The following is a 20930-nucleotide window of genomic DNA, read 5'->3' as shown; positions in this document are numbered from 1 at the left end:
AAAATAGAAATCTTATCAGAACGGTGGAGAGAGAACTTGGTGTAAAGAGCAAAGTGGTCAAGCCTAAGATACGAAGGGAAGTCAAGAAGGAAGATGATAATTCCTCTGTTAGTAGCAAATTAAACATCTGGACACCCGTCGAGCATGATGACAATAAGGTTATAGATCAGAAGCCAATAGGGGTTAGCAACAAGAAAAGCACAGCATATGAAAGGAGACTGAAAGAATGGGATTTCAGTAAGAAGACACAGGCCGAAGTATTGGACACGGACAGCGACGACGATACAACTAGGCCCAAATGTGAGCTCAAAATCCGGAGAAGACTACGTAAGAACTGAGATATACATCTACCAAATCACTATTTACAGTTATATTGATAACATAAACACTTAGACATCATTATGGATTGTGCACTGCGGTCACGTGAAACTTCTAGAACCACCCTTGACAAACTCCAATACCTTCCAACCATCGGTTTCTGGGTTATCCATCTCTTCAGGGACTCGTGTGACCACCATAGCAAACGAAGACATCACGATATCTTCTTCAGAGCCTGCGACAACTTCTCCCGTTTTGGCGTTGCGGAAAAGAACGATCTCTTGCACTCTAGAACCTGTCACAAGAACGGGAATCTGGTTAGGTTCGAGCATCTTATAGGCAACGACATCAACACCACGAATATCAAGGATCCTTCCGTCACTAAAGATCCCCTGCTGAGTTAACTGCTTTCTTTGAGCAGTAATGATATTGAAAGGGGCCTCAGACATCCACAGCTTTAATGTCTTTTCGTCACCGGTTTCATAGGCATCCAACACTTCTGGAACGATATACTCACGAAGCTGCTTGTTGAACTTAGAAATCGTAAAGTTAGGATCCATCTGTTGGAAGGCCTTCACTACTTTAGCGTTCTCGGTTTCGGCAAACAGCTTTCCAATTTTATGACTGACACTTCTAATCATAACAAGCAATGGATTGTCTGCTTCTTCCCACCTTCCTTTCAAAGTGGTCAGCAGTTTTCCCAGGACAGAATCCGGAGTAACCTTCAGTCTATCTTTGAGACTAGATGTAGGCTTTATATCGGTAGCCACTACAGCAGTACCTGCTTCCTCGTCCGGTTTCACTGCCTTGGGCTGTTTCATCTTTTCTCTCTCTCTTCTTTGCAATCTTTCCTCCTTAGTCTCGTATAATCCATAAGAAGTTGCACCTTCATCAAAGACCTCCTTGACATCTTTGTAAGCTTTGGTATTTCTCACGGGTTCCATCACTTTGTCTGCAGCCTCCGCTGTTGCTTCCACTGTCTTTCTCACCCCTTTACCAACCGGCGAATCCCATGCCTTCGTGGCAGCATCTCCAACAGCCTCTGCAGCCTTAGCTGCTGTCTTCACAATACTACCAGACTGCTGTTGCGCCTTGTTATAGGCCTCTTTGGCACGCTTGAATGCTTCACTATCCTCCATTTCGTCTGTGGCGCTCTTCAATTGTTTAATCTGATCATTGAGTTCATTACTCTTCTTCCATTCCTTTTTGAAAGTATCCACAAAAACCTTCATAGGAGACTGCTGATTGTCCCTTGGATTTGACGTCGTTTGAAATGATCGAGTCTGAATCATGGCAGTCCTAAGCCGTAGATGCTGGGATGTTCTGACATTGACAAAAGCCGCCCTCGAAAGCGTCCTCGTTTGTGCCCGAAGTTTTAGGACGGTATTTGCTCTCAACATCCAGTTGATTTATGTATATACAGGCAAGCAAATTGCAACTATGATGTGACAAAATGAATTAACGATCAGTCAGATCTACCGCATAATGAAGAATCTCTCTCGTCTCCACCAAAATAAAAAAAATTTTCCAATCAATATCCCACACCTGTACACCAGATTGTGAAAGGGATTGGGGCAGACCGCATGGATAGGGTCAATAAGAACTGGAGCATTCAGCTGCTCAAGCATTCCGTTGCTCAAGCATTCTGTTGTTCACACCCCTCTTTTTTCCTTGGCAAATTACACCGATTTCGCCGAATTCGCCGTTCTCTCCAGTCGAATCATGTAAGCGAAATTTGAAATTTGAAATTTGGAATCGCCAGTTTCCAAACCTTCGCGCCGCTTCTTCAGTTATTAGCACCGTACACGCCCCTCCTTGATCTAACAATTATCTCATCCACCTTACCCATAACCAATCAAGATAATATTGGATAGACTCTCCATTGTTTGCGCCCGTTCATTGCTTAAACCAGCATTGCTCCAGTTTTCTCTCTATCCAGCTTATGGAAAAGAAAAAGAGCGACTCTTTTCAACACATAAAGCTGTCCCCACTTACCAGCAGCCTCTTCAATCCCATCAATTGAACTCGCAATTTGGAATGAAGAGGCCCTACAAGGCCGAGCCTTCAAGAATTCTTAGGTCATCCCACCGAATCAATAACAGAAAGGCTTTCAGGTCTTTGAAAGTCTCACGGCAACGCGCTTTGAAACCATCTGATACACTTACCCCATCAATCTCTAATATCACCGATTCCACTCTGTCAGGGCCTCAGACTATTCATGTACCTTCGTTGCCTAAAGAAGTTGTCAGTACCCTTAGTTTTCTGGTATCTCAGATTTCCTTATCTCATGGCGAAGCCAAGATTCCATCTTCAACAACATCTGAACTGGAGTGTACCGATACTGATATTGTCCTAAGTAATACGCAGGAGTCTACACTTGTCAGCATTCTTTTTGAGAAAGTTGAGAGGATCACTATAAGCAGCTTTCGAGCCTCGTATCCTATTGCTCTATTCTTAAAGGTCAGAAATCCTGTTCAGTGCAGGTTGCAGGGTCATTCTTATAACCTCACTAAGCTTGGTATACATATACGGCCCTGTAGAAGGGAGAAGTACGACGCCTTTGTTTTAATGTTAAAGAAGGCTGTCCCTTCACTGAAAATACATACACCACCGAGGATAAAAGTCATACCAGGACCGACGTCTCCCCTGAACTTCTATGGTCAGTCTAAGGAGGTCGCTAGTCTTAAGCCAGCAACTCATTCTAAAGACCAGAGTGTTAGTGATAAGAATTTCTGCATTCCCGTTAAGGTTGACATGCCAGTAAAGGAACGCTCTCACAGAAACATTAATTATCATACGTTTAAGGATGTGGATTCTCACGTGAATGGTGAAGACGGCGATGATGACAGCTTTTTCGACAGCATAATTTCATTACACAGTGATATTACCATGGAGGATGTTCCTCTGAGTGAGCAGATAGTTTTCAGGCCCAACTTGAAGTACACAATTGACTCCAAAAAGACAATGGTGATTACAAACAATGATTTCAAGTGTCTATACAACGGAAATTGGGTCAACGACTCTATCGTGGATTTCTTTCTCAACTACAACTTTAATCAGGCTAAAAGGGCTGGCTCTTTAGACAGGTTCAAGATTGAAATCTTCAACTCGTTTTTTTTTTCTCAGCTGACTAGAGATTCAACACCTCCTGAAGACTGCTACAAGAACGTCAGGAGCTGGTTCAAAAATAATGATACTCTATTCGACGACGATTACATAATTATTCCAATCATGGCTGATCTTCATTGGTTTTCGGTGATCATCGTAAATCTTCCCAAGATCAAAAGGATGCATCTTATGCAGAGATCTGGGGTCACCAAGTACGATCATGAACATGATTCAGAACATGACCGAGATCATCAATTCACATTCAAATCCAAGTCCAAGTCCAAGTCCAAGTCCAAGTCCAGCATACCCAAAGAAAATGGGTTACTTCCTGACAGTGAAGATTCCCCAAAATGTGGGTATATCTTTGTGTTGGATTCGCTTCGGAAAGCACATCCCAACATTGGGCTTTACCTAAAGAATTTTCTCGTTGGGTATGCTAAGGACAAATATGGGTTTGAATTGGAGGCCAGTGAAATCAAGAAGAGAAGAAGTGCTATACCACAACAGAAGAATTTCAATGATTGCGGGCTGCATGTCATTTACAACTTGAACATTTTTTTTAAAGACCCTGAAAAGTTCAGGATCAAAGTGTTATGGAAGACTTTTCGGCCAAACTTGGAAATGTTTGATCCACAAGAAAGGAAGAATATGAGAATGGCGTTGAGAAATGAACTTCTCGAGCTATTAAAGAAGCAGGTAAAATCGGAGGGTAGAGATATCAGTATGATTGGTAAAGAGACCAACAGAATGATTGAAGAGGAGAAAATTGAAATCAAACAAGCTGAAAAGGAAAATGTTAATAAGAATAATAATGAAACTGATGATGATCTAATGATCATAGAGGTTACACCGCCACCAAAAGAAAAGGTTGAAACAAGTTCAAAGCAATCATCACCTTTGGTTCCGGCGTCACTAAGTTTTCCTGTGAAGCTGAAATACACTAACACTCTGGTTCCCTTATCACCCAAGCGTTACAAATCTCCGGTAGTTCCTGAGAAGAAGCAAGATGAAATTAAAGAGGTACAGCTTTTGAAGGCTTCAGGAGAAGTCCCGTCATATAAGACCTTATTTGAGGAAAAGAGGAATGGAAATGCGACAAATAAGATAAAGGAAATGACTCCGGAACCAAAGTCAGAAAAGGTCAGCGACAATTCTAATAATCCCTCTTCTTTCAAATTAGTGAAGCCTGTGAAGCTTGCCAAAGAGAAAGAATCGCCGGTTCCACACCCAAGCAATGTCGAGAGATCTTTAGTCTTTGAAGATAAATTTAAAGAGGGTGCCTCCATTTTGAGGTTTTCTTCAACTTCTTCTCAGGCAGATGACGTAAAAGTTTGGAAAGAAATCAGTATCATTCCCGATGATGACGGCAAAGAGAAAAGTGAAGCGAATCATACTGAGTCCCAGCCAGAATCCAAAGGATTCGCACCAACGTTCAAGGGAAGAGCACTTCGTAATCAAGGAAGGGTTAATTATTATGAAGCGGAATTGGAGAAAGAAGGCAAAAATGCTTCATATACGATTAAACACAGGATAAAAGCAAAGATAAAACGATCAGAAGAAAGAATGAATGAAAATAAAGGGAGTGTTTCTCGGAGTTTGTCCCCTACTCTAGATCACGATAAGAAGGAGAAAGGAACCAAAACTGAATATATCAAAAAGTCTATGGGCAGAGGGGGAAGCAAAAGTATAAGAAAAGGAAAGGGTAGTGAAGAAGTATCAGATTACTATACTTGCACTGCAGTTACTCCTGTTAAACTCACCTCTGACACACCGAAGTCTAAGGAATTTCCGGAGTCTCCTTCAAAAAGAGGAAAGGGACAAGATTTTACTGCAAAACCAGTGTATGTCTCGAATAAGCAGCCATTTGAATGGTTGCAGACTGGCTCAAAAGCTGATGAGGCACAGCAGCTTGGAACTGCTTCTGCTTCGCCTAAAGGACAATTTGGTGTCCTAGGTTCCTTCTCCAATAAAAAAGGAGGAGCGAGCAGTGGCCATGGTCGTGGTCGCGGTCGCGGTCGTGGTCGTGGTCGTGGTCGTGGCAGTAGTAACGAGCGTGGTCACCGGGGCAGGTCCAAGAAGCGAAAGGTCCTAGAAGAATTGGTGGTAGAAGTGGAGTCCCCAAGCTACGAAACATTTTGAGTTCCATTTACATTCTTTGCTATAAACTATAATACCAAGTATAAAGAGATCAAAAATCTGTGCTACAGGCCCTTTTAGGCGTTGTTGGCAGTTAAACTAGATTTGAAAAGCTGCGCCGAAATCGAGGAATTGGCTAAAACCATATCTCCATAGCGTTTAACCTCTATAGCATAGACGTTAGGATCAAAAGTGAGAGGTGCAGTTGATATGTTTGGTGTAGTTAAGGTTTGTCTGATCCTTCTTCTAATTTGGTCAAGACCCACCGATATGTATTTGGCTGTCTCTGAGTTCTCAACCAAATTGAAAGAGAACCTTCTACTTCCAGAAAGGGGCGAAGAAGTAAGAGTAGTGGTGTCGCTATTTTCCCCATTGAAACCGTCATGTTGCACTGGATCAACTGCAGAGTCAATACTGTTTGGAATTGGTGGCATAGGTGAATCGTTGCTTTTGAGTGAAAGAGGTCTCAACCAATCCGCGTCACCATGCGATGAAAAAGATCTAATACTCTCACTCTGGGTAGAGAAGTCCTTTAGTGGAACAGGAGGAGGACCTTGCCGCTGCAAAGAACTTTCATCCTCATAATTCCTCTTCTCGTCGTTCTGCTGGCTTTGTAATTCGTACTTAACTGGATCCGTCGCCGTGGCAAACATTCCTCCTTTATCGAACGGTTTGACAGGGTTTTCAATTCTCATACTCTTCAAGCTCAATTTCTGTCCACTCTTAGAAGCTCGGGTATATAAGGAGCTGGTAACTCCAACGGTGGTACCAACAATGGTTCCTGTAACATTGCCGACGCCATCAACAGCCTTGTCCTTCAAAGTTGTTTCTTTCAATCGCTTATATTCCTGAAGCATTTCCAATGATTCCAATCTATTCTGCACTATTGAGTATGCATCACCAAATTCTGTCACAATAGTTGCATAGTCCAAAGTGATATCTTTCGCGCCTAAAAGACCCTGCGATTGAGCAAAGTCTCTAAGGTTGGTCCTGAAAAGTCTCAAAGTCTCTACATTACCATAGTATATTTTCATGGCCATCTTATTGAGAAACTCAGACAATGTCTCCAAGACTGGAGGGAGTACTATTCTCACTTTAGAGTCCAAATCCAGATAAATTTCCTTAGACTGCTCCATCTTGGACTGTGAATGAACCACTTTCAACGCCTCTGTTGTCCTCGAACTCATTGCCTTCTCTAAAGAACCGAAGGACATATCGTAATCAATCTTCTTATGATTTCTCTTCGTAATAAGCTTCGAAATAGCCTTCAAGTTATCTTTCATCGCCTTGCATCTGTCTGCCACACTATCATATTCATACTCCGCTGTCGCCGACACATCCTGGAAAAGCATTTCCACCAGTTTATAAGCCTCTGCCAACTCATGATGAGTAATGTATGTGAACTGTTCGCCTTTTTCGACATCCGAAGAACCCGGTGCCTTTTCTTCCTCAAATCCAGCTGTTCCAGTTCCGGACTTGCTCTTGCGAGAGCTGTCCAAAGGCTTATGAATATCACTAAATACACCAATGACATGAAGCAAAGTGGTGGCAATATCAATCCAACATCTCTGCCATTTCTTGGCTTCCAATTGAAGAAACTCCAAACCTGCAATGGCGTTGTTAATGTCATGTTCCCAGGCCTTCAGTTGACGGTCGTCGACAGTTTTGTTGCCGCTTCCAAAAATTTGGTGCGGAGTTCTGTATAGGGCTTTCTTTACACCCCGTAAAGACATGGTTTATGTATAGAAAGAGTAACCAACAGGAGGCAAACCTAAGAAATAAACTACGCTGCTCTAAAATTATTATATGCGTGCGCGGTGGGTGGCTCAGTAAATTGTGCAAAACTTATTCATTAGAATGTCCGTATCCTATATCCATAGTTAGATAGTTCTTCTCATCCGTCAGTCCCGTGGAACTGCCTCGTTTTCCTCTCTCTTCTCATTAATGATACCTGCAAGTTGGCCAAATATCCTGTCTCGGTGAATGGCCAGTGGGTCTCCTCTATCGGAAGGGAAAAACTCCTGTCTCTCAAAGCTTTCGTCCCTAATTTCGCTTCTGGATTCGTCTCCGTCCGTATCCATGTAGCTGGATTCGTTCAAATCGAGTTTGGTAAACTTTTTCTCCTTATTATTCTCGAACTGATCGGTTTGATCGTCACTGGGCTCACCTAATCCGTAAGACTCTGCCTCGCTCTGGTTGAGTTCGGCATCTTCGTCCTCTGGGTAATCATTCTGGTAGTAATTTTCCGAGTTCGAGTCTTCGTCATCAGTGACAGCCCCCGAATCGTCATCGTCGTCGTCTTCGATCAAATCCATATCGTCCTCTGAAAACCGCACGTATCCGATTCTACCCACCTTTTCAACCTCCTCACTAATGGCCTTGTTTCTGTAGTACACATCGTAAACATACTCCTCATCAATTTTCAACCGTACCGCCTTTTCCTTGCGTAAAGATGGTCGCACCTCCTGCGAAATACTGCTCGACTTGCGTCGCTTCTGTACACTATGTGTTGCACTCTCTCCGTCATCACTCTTTAAATAGTCATTCACCATCTCAAGTAACTCGGGATTAACTTGCTCCTCCTTGCTCTGAGCCTTCTTCGGTGACTGCCTGGAAGCTGGCCGTTTCGGAAGACTGAATATCTGACGCCCTTTGGTCAATTCCGCCTCTTGATTTAAAACATATGGTGTTTTGCCACGTAACGACTTCTCAGTACGAGCAAGCTTGAAAACATAGTCTTGGCCAACATCCGTACGTGTCTTCTTCCTGCTTGGAGGATTCTCAAAAAGTAACGCCTGGAGTGGTTCCTCGTTACGTTTTCTTTTGATTCTTAGAATTTCTGGTGGTGTAGACATCGTCGTTAGAAGAAGAAGAAGATTGTGGTGAAATGTGGGGTAAACAACCAAAAGCGCGGGTCTCTAATATTAACATGGTCGTATCGAGGTTTATGAGGTGGCAAGCCTTGGAGTTTGAAATACTACCAGCAAAGTAATGGTAGGATCGCCCTAATGTTAATACATCTTTTTAAATATGCCTACTCATCTTCGTTTCCTTATCCATAATCTCTCTTATATGGCTTCTCTTAATTTATTATTCCTAATTAGTCGCGAAGGAAAGGGATTTCAGCTTCAACTTCTTCCTTATTAGCGCCAACTTCTTTTCTATCCACCAATATAAATTATGACGGGTCCTTTCACCAATTTTCTCTATCACTTCAATAGATTGTACATTGACACTTCTGGTTTGGTTTTTGGAACCCTTTTTGATCCCACAAGGGACCTAGTTCTCATTACAGGAGGAGGTTCAGGATTAGGTAAAGAATTAACCTCCAAATTCCGATCACAAGGTGCCAGGGTGGTTGTTTTTGATCTTGATATTCCGACAACGGACTCGAAAAATTATGTAGAAGGTGTCATCTATATTGCTTGTGATGTTAGTGACAGAGAGGTTGTCTTACAGAAAGCTCAATATGTCACAGAAAATATTGGTGTTGTGTCATTACTAATCAATAATGCAGGTATCACCATGGGAAAAACTGTACTGGACCTCTCATTTGATGAAATTGAAAAGACTCTACAGGTCAATTTACTTTCCAGTTTCTACACAATTAAAGCCTTCATGCCAGGCATGATGAAAAATAAGCGCGGATATATCGTCACTGTCGCCTCTACTCTAGGTTATCTTTCACCGGCCAGATTGAGTGCCTATGGTGCCTCTAAATCTGGATTGATTGCATTACATGAATCCCTAACTTATGAGCTTGGCCCTCCGGCTTTTAATACCACAGGTGTTAAGACCTTACTTGTCTGTCCAGGTCAGTTGAGGACAGGTATGTTCAATGGAGTTCGTACTCCATCTACCTTACTTGCTCCTGAATTAGATCCAAAGGAAGTGGCATATACTATTTACCGAGCTGTCAAATTAGGTAAAAGAGGAGAAATCAAGTTGCCTCTGTACGGGAGACTCATTCCTCTGGTGCGGCTTGTTCCTTGGCCCTTAGCAGAGTTGGTAAGGTATTTTTCAGGGATGGACGAAAGCATGAAGAAATTTGTTGGTAATGCTGCCTCTCTAGGCGAAAAATCTGCAACTATTTTCAATGAAGCAGCCTCTATCATCAGTAACATGACACCCAAGTTAGGGAGTAGTGAAGCTGCCCAAGTGGAACTCACCGAAAATCGCGAATTGCCTAATCCAGATAATACCTGAGAAGATGATTATATAGCATATTATATTATATTTAACTGATTGCTTGTAAACCTATGATAAATTTATATGTCGTTTTAATTAACGTCGTCTCCTGGTTTTCTTCTTATTACCATTTTTGGCTTCCTCCTTCGTCGTTCTTTTCTTATTAGAACTTTTAGTACCCGAAACTCTGAAGAAGGAATCCAATCTTTCTTGAGTACCAGATTTCAGTGCCTTGCTCAACTTTGCAGCACCATCTCTAATTCTCTGTTCATTAAATCCATTTTCCTTTACCATGAAATTAATCAATGCATCAATATCTGGTTCTGTCCACTTAAGATCGACCTCCGACCCTGGCGTCACCTCTGGATGTAAGAATAACTGACGAGCTTCCTTATAAGGCCAATTTTCGGGAACCTTATACTTGGACTTCGGATCGTTTTCGATGGTTTCAACAATTTTCTCTAAAGATCCGTATTTTCGAATCATTTTCATCGCTGTCACCGGTCCCACGCCCCGAATAGTCTCGCAGTAATCGCATCCAAGTAGAATGCACATGTCAATGAACTGTTCAATAGGCATATCGAATCCCTTGAGAACCTCTTTTATATTATATTCGTCTATCTTGAGCTTCCTAGCTTCTGCAGCAGTCAAATTTCTCAACAAAAAGGGAGGTTGATAGCACAATGTATCCATATCTTCGGAAGCTGCTCCATAAACTTTACCAGCTTTGGCCAATTCGGCACACTGAGACTCGGCCTCACAAGGAGCCTCCACAAATGGAATTCCCATTAGTTTAAGTAACTTTTTCGCGTCCTCGTTTTGCTCTCTGGTTACCCGAACGGTTCTTCTTTGGTACTTCATCAACTCTGCAGCCTGACCAGCCTCTTTAGCCTCGGTGGCTTTCTTCTCAGCATCTTCTCTTCTCTTCAATCGCTTCTCCAATTCACCTCCCTTCATAACTGGAGGTTTACCATCAAACACATAGCATGGCTTTATTCCGTGGCCAGCCATTCGAATGGTTCTATAAAAAAATCCCATCAAATGTGACGTGGTACGACCCGATTCGTTGGTAAGGACACTTCCGTCCTGTTGTCTCACAGCTATAAGAAACTGGTAAAGACACATCGATGCATCAATAGCGACTTTACGACCGAAAAGTGACTTCAGTTCACTAGATCGAATTGCTTTCGGAGCATTTTCCGATACCAATGCATTTAGACCTCTAATTCCCATGATGAGTTTGACAAAAGGGAAATGATCCATCATAAGGAACGAACGCGTTCTACCCTTTATTCCTAATTCAGCTTCTTTACTCGTTGCGTCGATCGACTGGATCCAGATCTCTGAAAATTTTTTTAATGTTTTTCCTTCCCCTCCCCCTTCTCCTCGGAAGACACTGCCCTCGTAATCGGTGTTCTGATATTTTAAGCCCGTTCTCTCACCGGTAGTCCTGTTATTTCCAGGCTCAATTGATTGATTTCTCAAGGTAATACTGGAAGATCACCCACTAGTAAACTTTGCATGATGTTTGGTCGTTCTTCCAACACAACTAGTGGCTTTGGTGGCTTTGGGTCGAATAACTCGAATGCCAATAGTGCGTCGTCTCCTTTTGCTGCAGCCTCTAACACGCCTTTTGGGTCTAATAACAATGCGAATAACGCTGGAGGCTTGTTTGGCGCCAATAACAACAATAACGCTAGCAATAATGGTGCTGGTAACCTCTTTGGTGGCCATGCCAATACGACTACCAGTCCTGGAGGCTTTGGCTTTGGATCCAATAATAACAATAACAATAATGCCGCCAGTTCCAATGCTAGTGGTCTATTTGGTAATCGGAATGCGAGTGGTTCTCCCTTTGGCGGTGCCAGCACTACTGGCTCTGCATTTGGTGCTAACAGTCGCAATACCAATACCAATACCAATACCAATGGCGGAGGACTTTTTGGAGCCTCCAATACAGGAGCATCTAGTGGCTTTGGAGGGTCAAATACAAGTTCTCCATTTGGACAATCAGCCGGTGGATTCAGAAATAGTATGGGAGCTGTACAGCAGAACCAAGGTACCGGTGTCACGCCTTTCAAGGAGCAGATTGAGAAGGACTCCATCATGGGCACTCTAATCTACGAGAGCATTTCTGCCATGCGCGAATATCAGAACTTTTCTTTTGAGGAATTGAGGGTTCAAGATTACCTTCAACAGAGACGATTTGGTAATGGCGGTGCCGGTACTACTAGCGCCTCTGCCGGGGCCTTTGGTGCAAATAGCAATAATTTTGGTGGCTTTGCAAACAATAATACCGCCACTACAAACAATGTCTTTGGTGCTGGTAATAACAACAGTTCCAATAACACTAATACTGGTAACCTCTTTGGCTCTAGCAACTCCAGTAGTCCGTTTGGTGCCAAACCAGTGGGTATGTTTGGTGGAAATAATACCAATGTTGCAGGTACCGGCTTTGGTTCCTCGGCTTTTGGGTCCGGTAATACGAACAATGCTTTTGGACAGAATAACAATAACAATGGCAGCACTACCAGATCCCCTTTTGGAGGCTTTGGTAATAACGCCACTACTACAACCTCACCCTTTGGTGCCAACAACAACAACAACAACAATTCTATCACTGGTGGGCTGTTTGGTGCCAATAACACCAACAGCGGTAACACCAACAGATCTCCGTTTGGAAATAATGGTTATGGTGCTAACAATGGCAACAACAACTCTGGTGGTATGTTTGGTAATAACAACAACACTTCTGGTGGTATGTTTGGTAATAACAGCAACCTCAACAGTAATAATAATAACACTGGGGGTCTGTTTGGAACCAATAATAGCACTATCAGCAAGCCTGCCTTTGGATTTGGCTCCGGTAATACTGCAAGTAAGCCTGGCTTCGGTTTTGGTGCCAACAACACCAACACGAACACCAATAACAATAACACTACGAACAGTATGTTTGGTAATGCCAGCAATACATCTGGAGGAGGACTGTTTGGATCCAAACCTTCTGGAGGTATGTTCGGTAATAATAACAATGCGTCTGCTGGTGGGATGTTTGGCAATAACAATAGTAACAACAGTGCGGGAGGGTTGTTTGGAAGCGGTAATAATAACAATACTGCTGGAGGCGGTATCTTTGGTAACAAACCAAACACTTCGGGTGGTCAGTTTGTCAACAATAGCGGCAATAATAATACCTTTGGCAACAATAATAATGCCTCAGGTGGCCTATTTGGTAGTAAACCCACTTCAGGAGGTATGTTTGGTAGTAATAACAATGGTACCAACGTCGGTGGGGCAGGGCTTTTTGGAAGTAATAACAACCCTAACAATAACTCTGCTGGAGGACTGTTTGGTAACAGCACCAATAACAACAATGCTGCGGGCGGTTTGTTTGGAAACAACGGCAATAATACCAATAACTCTGGAGGCCTCTTCGGCAACAAGACGAGCTCTGCTGGAGGTTTATTTGGCAATAAGCCCTCTTCTGGAGGACTGTTTGGTTCCAACAACAGCGGTATCAACAATAACAGCAACAACAACAATATGGGCAATACCGGAGGTCTGTTCGGTAACAAACCAAATTCGTCTAGTGGGGGTTTGTTTGGCAACAAATTAAACACGGGAGCATCTTTGTTTGGTAATCAGCAGAACCTATTGCAAAATGGTAATAGTAATGGTCTTGGTACCGGTTTCGGTTTTGGAAACAACCAGCAAAAGCAGCAACAACAGCAGCAACAGCAGCAGTTGGTGGCGATGTCTAATCAAAATCCGTACGGAGTGGGACCACTGTTTTCAGCTACTCAGAATGTGGAAAATTCGGTAGTCCCGCCTCCTGTTAAGCCTATGGCCAAGGCTATTAATTTGAAGAAGAATGTCTCGCTCACTTCTGCGTACAGGCTCTCTCCTAAGCCATTGTTTGCTTCTAAAGATGTTCTTGTACTGAGAAGTGGTAGCATTGTTTCAGACGTTGTTCCCTCATTGCCTGTTTCTTCATCGAGATCGTCGTCGACTTCAGCCAGGATGACCCTTATTGAAGATGCAAAAGAGGATTCGAAGAGGTTGCAAAATTCAGTAATCTCTGATGAAACGGATAAGGCCATTTTATCGAGTTATATATTTGTGCCATCTAGAAATACTGCCAAGCTTGTCATCGATAAGAGTAGGCAGGAAGGTCATTTTGCTGGCTTGAAAGAAAATAGCATATTGGTGCCTGAAAAGCAGGTTTCATTTAAGATTGAGCAAAAGGATGATGAGGCCATGTCTCAGAAGACAGTTGATAATGAGAACAGTACGACCGTAGCTGGTTCAACATTCACTGTCGCAGCGTCTACGCCAATTAAGTTGGACTTTGAAGTGCCGGATGCAGATGAGATTTCATCTGGTTCTGAAGACTCCATTACCCTTCCGGATGATTACTGGACTTCGCCCTCTATAGAAGAGATTAAGAAGATGGATCCGGATCAATTGAGCTCTGTGAAGAACTTTAGTGTTGGCAGAAGAGGATGTGGACAAATTGAATTCCTAGAACCTGTGGATCTTACATCTATTTCATTGTCCAGCTTATCTGACATAGCTGTCTTTGAGAAGGGGGCTGCTGTGTTATATCCTACGGTAGATTCCAGGCCAAAGGTGGGCGAGGGTTTGAATAAGCCGGCAATTTTCTCTATTGAGGGATGTTATCCACCTTCAAAGGACCGTAAAACGGTGATTACTGATCCACATCATCCTGTCGTGGCAAGGCATATAAGAAGATTACGCGCCATTCCAAATACAGAATTTCAAAGTTATGATGCTGTTACTGGTACTTGGGTGTTCAAATTGCAGCATGTGTAATGCTATATATTCGTATTTATATACATAATCGGTGTGATGGAAATTCGGGTCTCATTAAATTTAGATAAACGCGGCTTTCTTCGCGAAGAGTAGCGCTTTGTTTACATAGAAAGATAAAGTAAATAGGATCATCAATGCGAACAACCTTGTTCTTCCTATTCTGCAGTTGAACTTGGGCTATTTCATCATGGATATGAAGGAAAATATATCACCGGCCAGTAATGAGCATAGGGGTTTTAAGTTTGAGATTCAAAAGCCGAATAGACGGCATACTCTTGTTCCAACACATAGTATACTAAAGCCTTCGATTGATAGCAACAACACGATCGTCATCATTCCCAGTAACAAGATTGAAAAGCGCAGAGTTTCGTTTGCGCCGGAAGTAACGCTGCATAAGATCACGCATTACTCTCGTTATCTGTTGAAGGCTCATGCATCTGATAGGAGGAATTCGTTGCCTCCTTTACATTCATATAGTCAAGAACGACGTGTGGGAAAGTCAAGTTTGAAGAACGTGATTGTTGCTGATGGGGAAAATTCGTCTTTATTTGAAGGCAATGTGAGTGATGAAGTTGAATCCAATGATGAGGATTATTCTCAGAAAGTGTCTAAAGTCAGGCCCGTGGCTATTGACGAGGATACCTCCACGCAAACGATGGAACTTTCTACTGATTTGACAAATCAACTTCAATCCCTTCCCTCTCCTCATCAAAATATGGAGTGTGTCGATCCCAAAATTTGCGCTAGCAATGGAAGTGCGAAGGAACTTAATGCTAAAGATGTGTTTCAAGAGGCCGTCAGAGATCTCCAGAAAAGTGATTTAGGACGCAAGAGTTTTGGTGTGTCCGACAGCGAGCAGACGATGGACTTTACAAGCGCCTTCGGTGATGACCGGCTGAGCATTGTTTTTGATAATGAAACCAAGACAATGGAGATGGAAAGCCGAAGGGGTACTCTGAATTCTATTCTTTCTGGTGGCATTGACGAGGTTGATGAGACGAAGACTATGGAATTGACTGGACCCATTCCCAAGTTGCCGTCCTCAGGGAAAACTATTGGTAGTGAGCGTTCACCAGTAGGACCTAGTAAGCGATCATTGGTTATGAAAGGGGTCGAATATGATCAGGGGCATGTTTCCAAGACAATGAGACTTGGAATGCCTAGTTGCGATGCTATATCTTCTGCGGAACCCAAGCCGATAACGGATGAGGAGAAGATACCTCCGGCAATGCTACAGGCTGGCTTTAATAGTGCAAATGTTTCTCTTGGAGATATTAGTTATAGTGAGCAGCTAAGTACTGAGATGATTCCATTAGCTGAGATCTCCAGCGAAAGTATAGAAGAGCCCCATGAAAAGTCTCAAATTACTGTGGAATCTGAGGAGGGGATGGTAGAAGATGATGAAGAGTACGATGAGGATGACGATTATGAGAATGTGACATTACCGACATTCTTGGATGAGGTTCATGTTCAATTTTTTGACGGTATTGGACCCTCGGACAGAGAACTCACTGCTGATGTTGATGAAAATCATAAGGCAACATTGATCGAGTATGTTAAGGCTGCCAACAATATTCCTGAATTTCGTTATTTCGAGCACCTTATTAAGCAATATAGGAACAGCATCAAAAGTATCCATGCTATCGTCGAAGACTTCGAGCAAAACGTTAAGGAAAACAATCCTACTTCTATAAGAGAGTACTATGAACAAACAGATGTTCTTCGAAGAGACTTGAAAATCAACTACCAGGCATTGGCTAGTTATACCAGGCAGCAGGCAAAGCAAGAGAATCTATCTTATCTCATTAACTTATTGGACCAGTTGAAGAAGTCGTATGAAGATTCAAGCAGTTTATTGGATGTTCAACTGGAGAAGGTGATTGAGATTCGTAAGAGAATTCTTCTAAGGCAGCAGGAATTGATTGAACAAAAGTCAGAACTCTCCATAAGCATTGCGAAGATCAAAAGCGAAGCTGCTAATCTTAGTGATAACGACAGGGTTAGAAGCAAAGATTTTATGGTTCATATCAATGCTTACATTGCAGAAAAGAGAAGATTAGAGTCCAAGATTGAGGAATTGGGTAAGGTTCAAGAGATCAAAGTGGCGGCAGTGAACGCTCAACAACGTTCCATTAACCATCTCAAAGATGAAGTGGAAGACCTACAACTGAATGTCCAGCATATGAAGGTTCCTACAGAGGCCGAAATTGAGGAAAAACAGAAAGAACTAGAGATGCTTGAAACAAAATCGCAGATAAGGTTTGCGTCTCTAGATGAGAAATTATGTCGTATTGTGATCATGAATGAGGTGGAGATTACCATAGATCTTGAGAATAATAAGAAGCGGTTGGCTATCCTTTACAAAAATGAAAAGCTTGCACATCTCTTGCACAATCAGCAGGTGTGTATGGAACAGATTTCCTATCGCTCATTGAAAGAATATATTACAAAACTAAAGCAGGTGTGGACTAAGTTCAAAATGTTGGTTAGAGACGTAACTCTGATGAAGATGAGGTACCAATCGATAGAGACTGGTAATTATCTCAAAGATGGAATCATAATATATCGGCCTGGGCAATACAAGATGGAGCTTAGCTACAAGCCGGAGGATCTTTTGCGGTTCCATGAGCCCGTCAAAGTTGATGTCAACCTACTTCTATTAGATGATGCTCGAAATATGGATGCATCTACAGTTTTGGCCATTGAAATGGCCAGATCGAAACTCAACTTGGCCACGATGAAAAGATTCATCGTGAAATGAGTGAGAAAAGTTGCATGTGTAGAGGTCGCTTCATTCATTAAATTATAGCCCTTGTATTTATATCACTCTTATCTTATAATTTCTATGTGTTTATATCTATGTGTGCGTTTAGCCGTGTAAGCAAGTTATTCCGGTTATTATTCCGGAACATTAGATAATCCCGGCGCATGCTGGGAAGATTGACTGCGGTCATTGATTTCTTCTCGATGTGGGTGTCTTCTTGGTCTCACAGTAAGCATGAGTTCACCGCCATTGTCATCTTCATCGCCACTAGAGGAAGACGACGAAGATGACGATGAAGAACGGTTCATTGGCTTCTTCATTCTCAGAGTAAGAGGTATTTTTTTCCCGTATATGGCAGCCCTATCGAGGATAGCAGGCTTTGATGAGTCATAAGCTATCAAAGATGCGTCACTCTTACTAGCACTCGTGCTATCAGCGCAAATATCTGTATTTCTCTCACTTCCAGAATCATTAGAAAAGGTGACAGAATGGTGTCCAATAGCAGGGCTAGAAACGATACCAGAAGAGCCAAGACTCTTGGTACTCCGCATTTTACCTTTGGCATCCTCTTTCAACATCTTCTTACCACCGTATATACTCGAATAATACTCGTTCGTAAGTGAGGGGGCGATTGGATCCATATCTGTCGGTTTGAGATACTCAGGAATGGATATTGCAGAGTGTACGACTGTCATTGGAACAAAAGATCCATAATGATCCAAAGTACTCCTGCTGCTCTTCCGACTTCCTGTTGAGGTAGAAATACGGCCAATGTTACTGAACTGCGCATTTGGAGCACCTGTAGTAAAATTCGGCAGTGGTTGAGCAGAAGTCTGGCCGTTCCCAGAGGTCAAATTCTTCATGTATCCATCATCGTAGTAACTGTTGAGAGAGGCAAAGCTTGGAACACGGCGTTTCTCACCACCAGGGATGTGAGGTCTAGCAGTTTCAGTGTCATCGGTCTCCGAGATTGACGAAGTTTGTGAGCAGGCGGCAGATGGAGGCTGGGCATTATTCGGACTGGCATTTACAGAAATATTTGGAGATGCTGAAAACACCACCTTGGCATCAGTCGACGACATCGAAGAATGGTCAGAGAGTGAAAGATTATCATCTTGCTCGTGATCTACCAAAGTGTCTTCCACGTCATTAGCATTTTCCGTCTCAGAACTCTCGTCTGTTGACTCTGTAAATTTGCTGATGTTTGCTTGCTGATTACGTAGCGAAGAGGGAGATATGTGAACTTGTGAATGCGGCCGCTGCAAGGAGATCTGCGACTCGTTACTGCTTTTAAGAGCCTCGGAAAAAATGTACGAACGATCGGTCTTAAGAGTCGAAGAGCTCGGAGATGAGGAAGAAACATGCTTTAGGTGGACAATACGCGATTGAGTAGGGGACGATCCGGAACTAAGGTGAGAGTGACTGTGCGCAGAAAATCCAAGCACTTTGGATATTTTCTTGCGGATTCTGGTTCCTATACCAATGACAGCATCATCCATTTCTTGATTGGTAACATCGATTTTCATATCATTACGCCAGTTACTGATATACTCTTCATACTGTTTTCCTACTAAGCCCTCAAGAAAGAATGGATGCCGTTTAATCCGCTCAATTTCAGTTCGTTTGGTAGGATCTCTCTCGAGTAGTCCACTCAGAAGATCCTTGATCTGAACAAAATCATGCTCAGGAATCTTTGGCGACACCCTCCATTCTTCCATGTTTGGGTAGCAAAGTGGGGCATTATTGATGGCGTCAAAGAGCTGAAACTCTGTTTCTCCAGAGAATGGCAACTGACCAAAGAGAACGCAGTAGAGAGTCACGCCCAAAGCCCATATATCAATTTTGTACGTCACCCTGACATCATCGCCATCAGTGGTACACAATTCAGGAGCAAGAAATGCCGGAGTTCCTGCAGTTTTAGCTAGTTCAAAGTCATCAGACAACCCATTACCGTCCAAATTTGCCGCAAATGAAATACCAAAATCAGATATCTTGACGACATCATCCTTATTGATCAATAAATTTGATGGCTTAATGTCTCGATGTATGATTCCTTGGTTATGCAGATATTCTAGTCCGGAAACCACATCTCTAAATACGCATTTGGCCTGTTTAACAGTCAGAAAAGGTTCTGGCTTTTCGTCCGTAGAGCTGTCACGTCTTTGCCAAAGTATTTCTCCCTTCTCCAGATATTCAAGAATCAGATAAATCTTTCGAGAGGTTTCTGAATCTAACACTTCTATAAGCTTCACGATATGAGGATGGCAGCATTTCTTCATAATTGCAATTTCCCGTCTAATCTTATCTTCTTGAGAAACCAGAGATCCTCGACGGGTTAATCTGCCGAGTCCGGGCTTCGATGCCCTATCAACGATTTTAATGGCCACCAATTGTCCCGTATCTATGTCGCGTGCAAGCTTAACTTTGCCGTGCTGTCCGTATCCAAGGTCTTTCAAAATTTCGTATGTGTTGAGAATCCGTTTTCGAGTAATTGGGTCGTACTCCACATGAACATAATGAGTTTCTTTAACCATGGAAGTAGAAGATGAAGTGGATGAGACACTCTTTCGCGATTTAACTGCTCCCATTGACGATGGAGACACGGAAAGACCTCCAGCAGAATTGCATCCTGCCTGTTGCGGTTGTGACTCATGACTATGATGGTGATGATGCTTGTGAGGAAGAAAATAGTCACCAAATCTATGTGCTAGCTCATTGAGACGACCGGCGCCTGAGGAGGATTTTTGTCTAAACGGGTTGGGTGTTCGAAGATTTGAGCTGAGACTGGCGGATGAGGGAGCTTCGTGAAGAGTACGAGCAGAGAGAGGAGGGAGGAGTATATCATTCCGCTGGTTTTGCATACTTTGTAAGCTCTGAGAGCTGTTTTGCTGTGACTGAACACGTGACTGAGACTCTGATTGTGAATGTGATTGCGGATTTACCTTCGAACTTGATCTCAGCTCGGACTTTGACAGTGACTGCGACTTTGAATGTTTGCTGCGATCAGTGTTATTCTGCCTATAAGGAGAAGAAAGGGCCGATTTACCCCTTCGTTGATCTTTCAATGGATTTGGCGTTCTGCTGTTAGAATTGAGACTCCAGATATCTGATGATCCGTCGTCCGCCATCTGGTAAAGATTGGACGACGTTGAAGTGTGTGAAGACGTTTCCGGAGTACCCTGGTATAACGTAGGATTGATTGTATGTATAGTACTGCCTTTAGGAAAGGTCAGTTTTGATTTTGCGTGACATTCGTTGCTGGTGGTGGTCATTGATGCAGTAGACGCCGTTGTAGCAGTAGTAGTAGTAGCTGTGCTGTTTGTATTGTCAGATATATTTCGCAGTGAGGAGGTACTATGAACAGTAGTAGGCTTTGTAGTGGCCGGAGCAACGTCTGACTTGAGCTCCAAAAGACTAAATAGGTGAGAATCATTCATGTCCGGGATACCCAATTTGCGGGCTTTAATGTTATCGCCGTTGGCAGCTTGGTTGTGCGGATCGTTCATTGAGTCATGCGGATAACGAACGAGAGTGGTGTAAAAGGATCTGTTGAATTCGGCTAATTGGATGTTCTGAATTAATT

At 42.8% G+C, this 20930-nt stretch overlaps 9 protein-coding genes across 9 annotated transcripts; 4 read left to right on the top strand and 5 right to left on the bottom strand.

The window, feature by feature from the left end:
- Nucleotides 1–419: 419 nt before the first annotated feature.
- FOA43_001391 (uncharacterized protein) lies at nt 420–1718 on the bottom strand (the record flags this gene model as incomplete). The annotated part of the gene is made up of 1 exon (XM_038921707.1): nt 420–1718. One exon carries the CDS (start codon nt 1716–1718, stop codon nt 420–422), a length of 1299 nt encoding a protein of 432 aa, XP_038777635.1.
- A 637-nt stretch (nt 1719–2355) lies between these two features.
- Nucleotides 2356–5565, top strand: FOA43_001390 (uncharacterized protein; the record flags this gene model as incomplete). Its single annotated transcript, XM_038921706.1, has 1 exon — nt 2356–5565. One exon carries the CDS (start codon nt 2356–2358, stop codon nt 5563–5565), a length of 3210 nt encoding a protein of 1069 aa, XP_038777634.1.
- Nucleotides 5566–5639: 74 nt separating this feature from the next.
- On the bottom strand, nt 5640–7295 carry FOA43_001389 (uncharacterized protein; the record flags this gene model as incomplete). The annotated part of the gene is made up of 1 exon (XM_038921705.1): nt 5640–7295. One exon carries the CDS (start codon nt 7293–7295, stop codon nt 5640–5642), a length of 1656 nt encoding a protein of 551 aa, XP_038777633.1.
- Nucleotides 7296–7463: 168 nt separating this feature from the next.
- On the bottom strand, nt 7464–8417 carry FOA43_001388 (uncharacterized protein; the record flags this gene model as incomplete). Its single annotated transcript, XM_038921704.1, has 1 exon — nt 7464–8417. The coding sequence occupies one exon, from the start codon at nt 8415–8417 to the stop codon at nt 7464–7466; it is 954 nt and encodes a 317-aa protein (XP_038777632.1).
- Nucleotides 8418–8742: 325 nt separating this feature from the next.
- Nucleotides 8743–9768, top strand: FOA43_001387 (uncharacterized protein; the record flags this gene model as incomplete). Its single annotated transcript, XM_038921703.1, has 1 exon — nt 8743–9768. The coding sequence occupies one exon, from the start codon at nt 8743–8745 to the stop codon at nt 9766–9768; it is 1026 nt and encodes a 341-aa protein (XP_038777631.1).
- Nucleotides 9769–9846: 78 nt separating this feature from the next.
- Nucleotides 9847–10983, bottom strand: FEN1 (Elongation of fatty acids protein 2; the record flags this gene model as incomplete). Its single annotated transcript, XM_038921702.1, has 1 exon — nt 9847–10983. The coding sequence occupies one exon, from the start codon at nt 10981–10983 to the stop codon at nt 9847–9849; it is 1137 nt and encodes a 378-aa protein (XP_038777630.1).
- A 291-nt stretch (nt 10984–11274) lies between these two features.
- On the top strand, nt 11275–14583 carry FOA43_001385 (uncharacterized protein; the record flags this gene model as incomplete). The annotated part of the gene is made up of 1 exon (XM_038921701.1): nt 11275–14583. One exon carries the CDS (start codon nt 11275–11277, stop codon nt 14581–14583), a length of 3309 nt encoding a protein of 1102 aa, XP_038777629.1.
- Nucleotides 14584–14770: 187 nt separating this feature from the next.
- Nucleotides 14771–17344, top strand: FOA43_001384 (uncharacterized protein; the record flags this gene model as incomplete). Its single annotated transcript, XM_038921700.1, has 1 exon — nt 14771–17344. One exon carries the CDS (start codon nt 14771–14773, stop codon nt 17342–17344), a length of 2574 nt encoding a protein of 857 aa, XP_038777628.1.
- A 137-nt stretch (nt 17345–17481) lies between these two features.
- Nucleotides 17482–20000, bottom strand: FOA43_001383 (uncharacterized protein; the record flags this gene model as incomplete). The annotated part of the gene is made up of 2 exons (XM_038921699.1): nt 17482–19976; nt 19997–20000. The coding sequence occupies 2 exons, from the start codon at nt 19998–20000 to the stop codon at nt 17482–17484; spliced, it is 2499 nt and encodes an 832-aa protein (XP_038777627.1).
- Between the last annotated feature and the right edge of the window lie 930 nt (nt 20001–20930).

This window comes from Brettanomyces nanus, chromosome 1, assembly GCF_011074865.1.
Source record: "Brettanomyces nanus chromosome 1, complete sequence".
In the NCBI taxonomy this organism is placed as follows: Eukaryota; Fungi; Ascomycota; class Pichiomycetes; order Pichiales; family Pichiaceae; genus Brettanomyces; species Brettanomyces nanus.
Note: the sequence above shows the minus strand (reverse complement) of the source record. Positions and strands in the feature narration are given on the sequence as shown.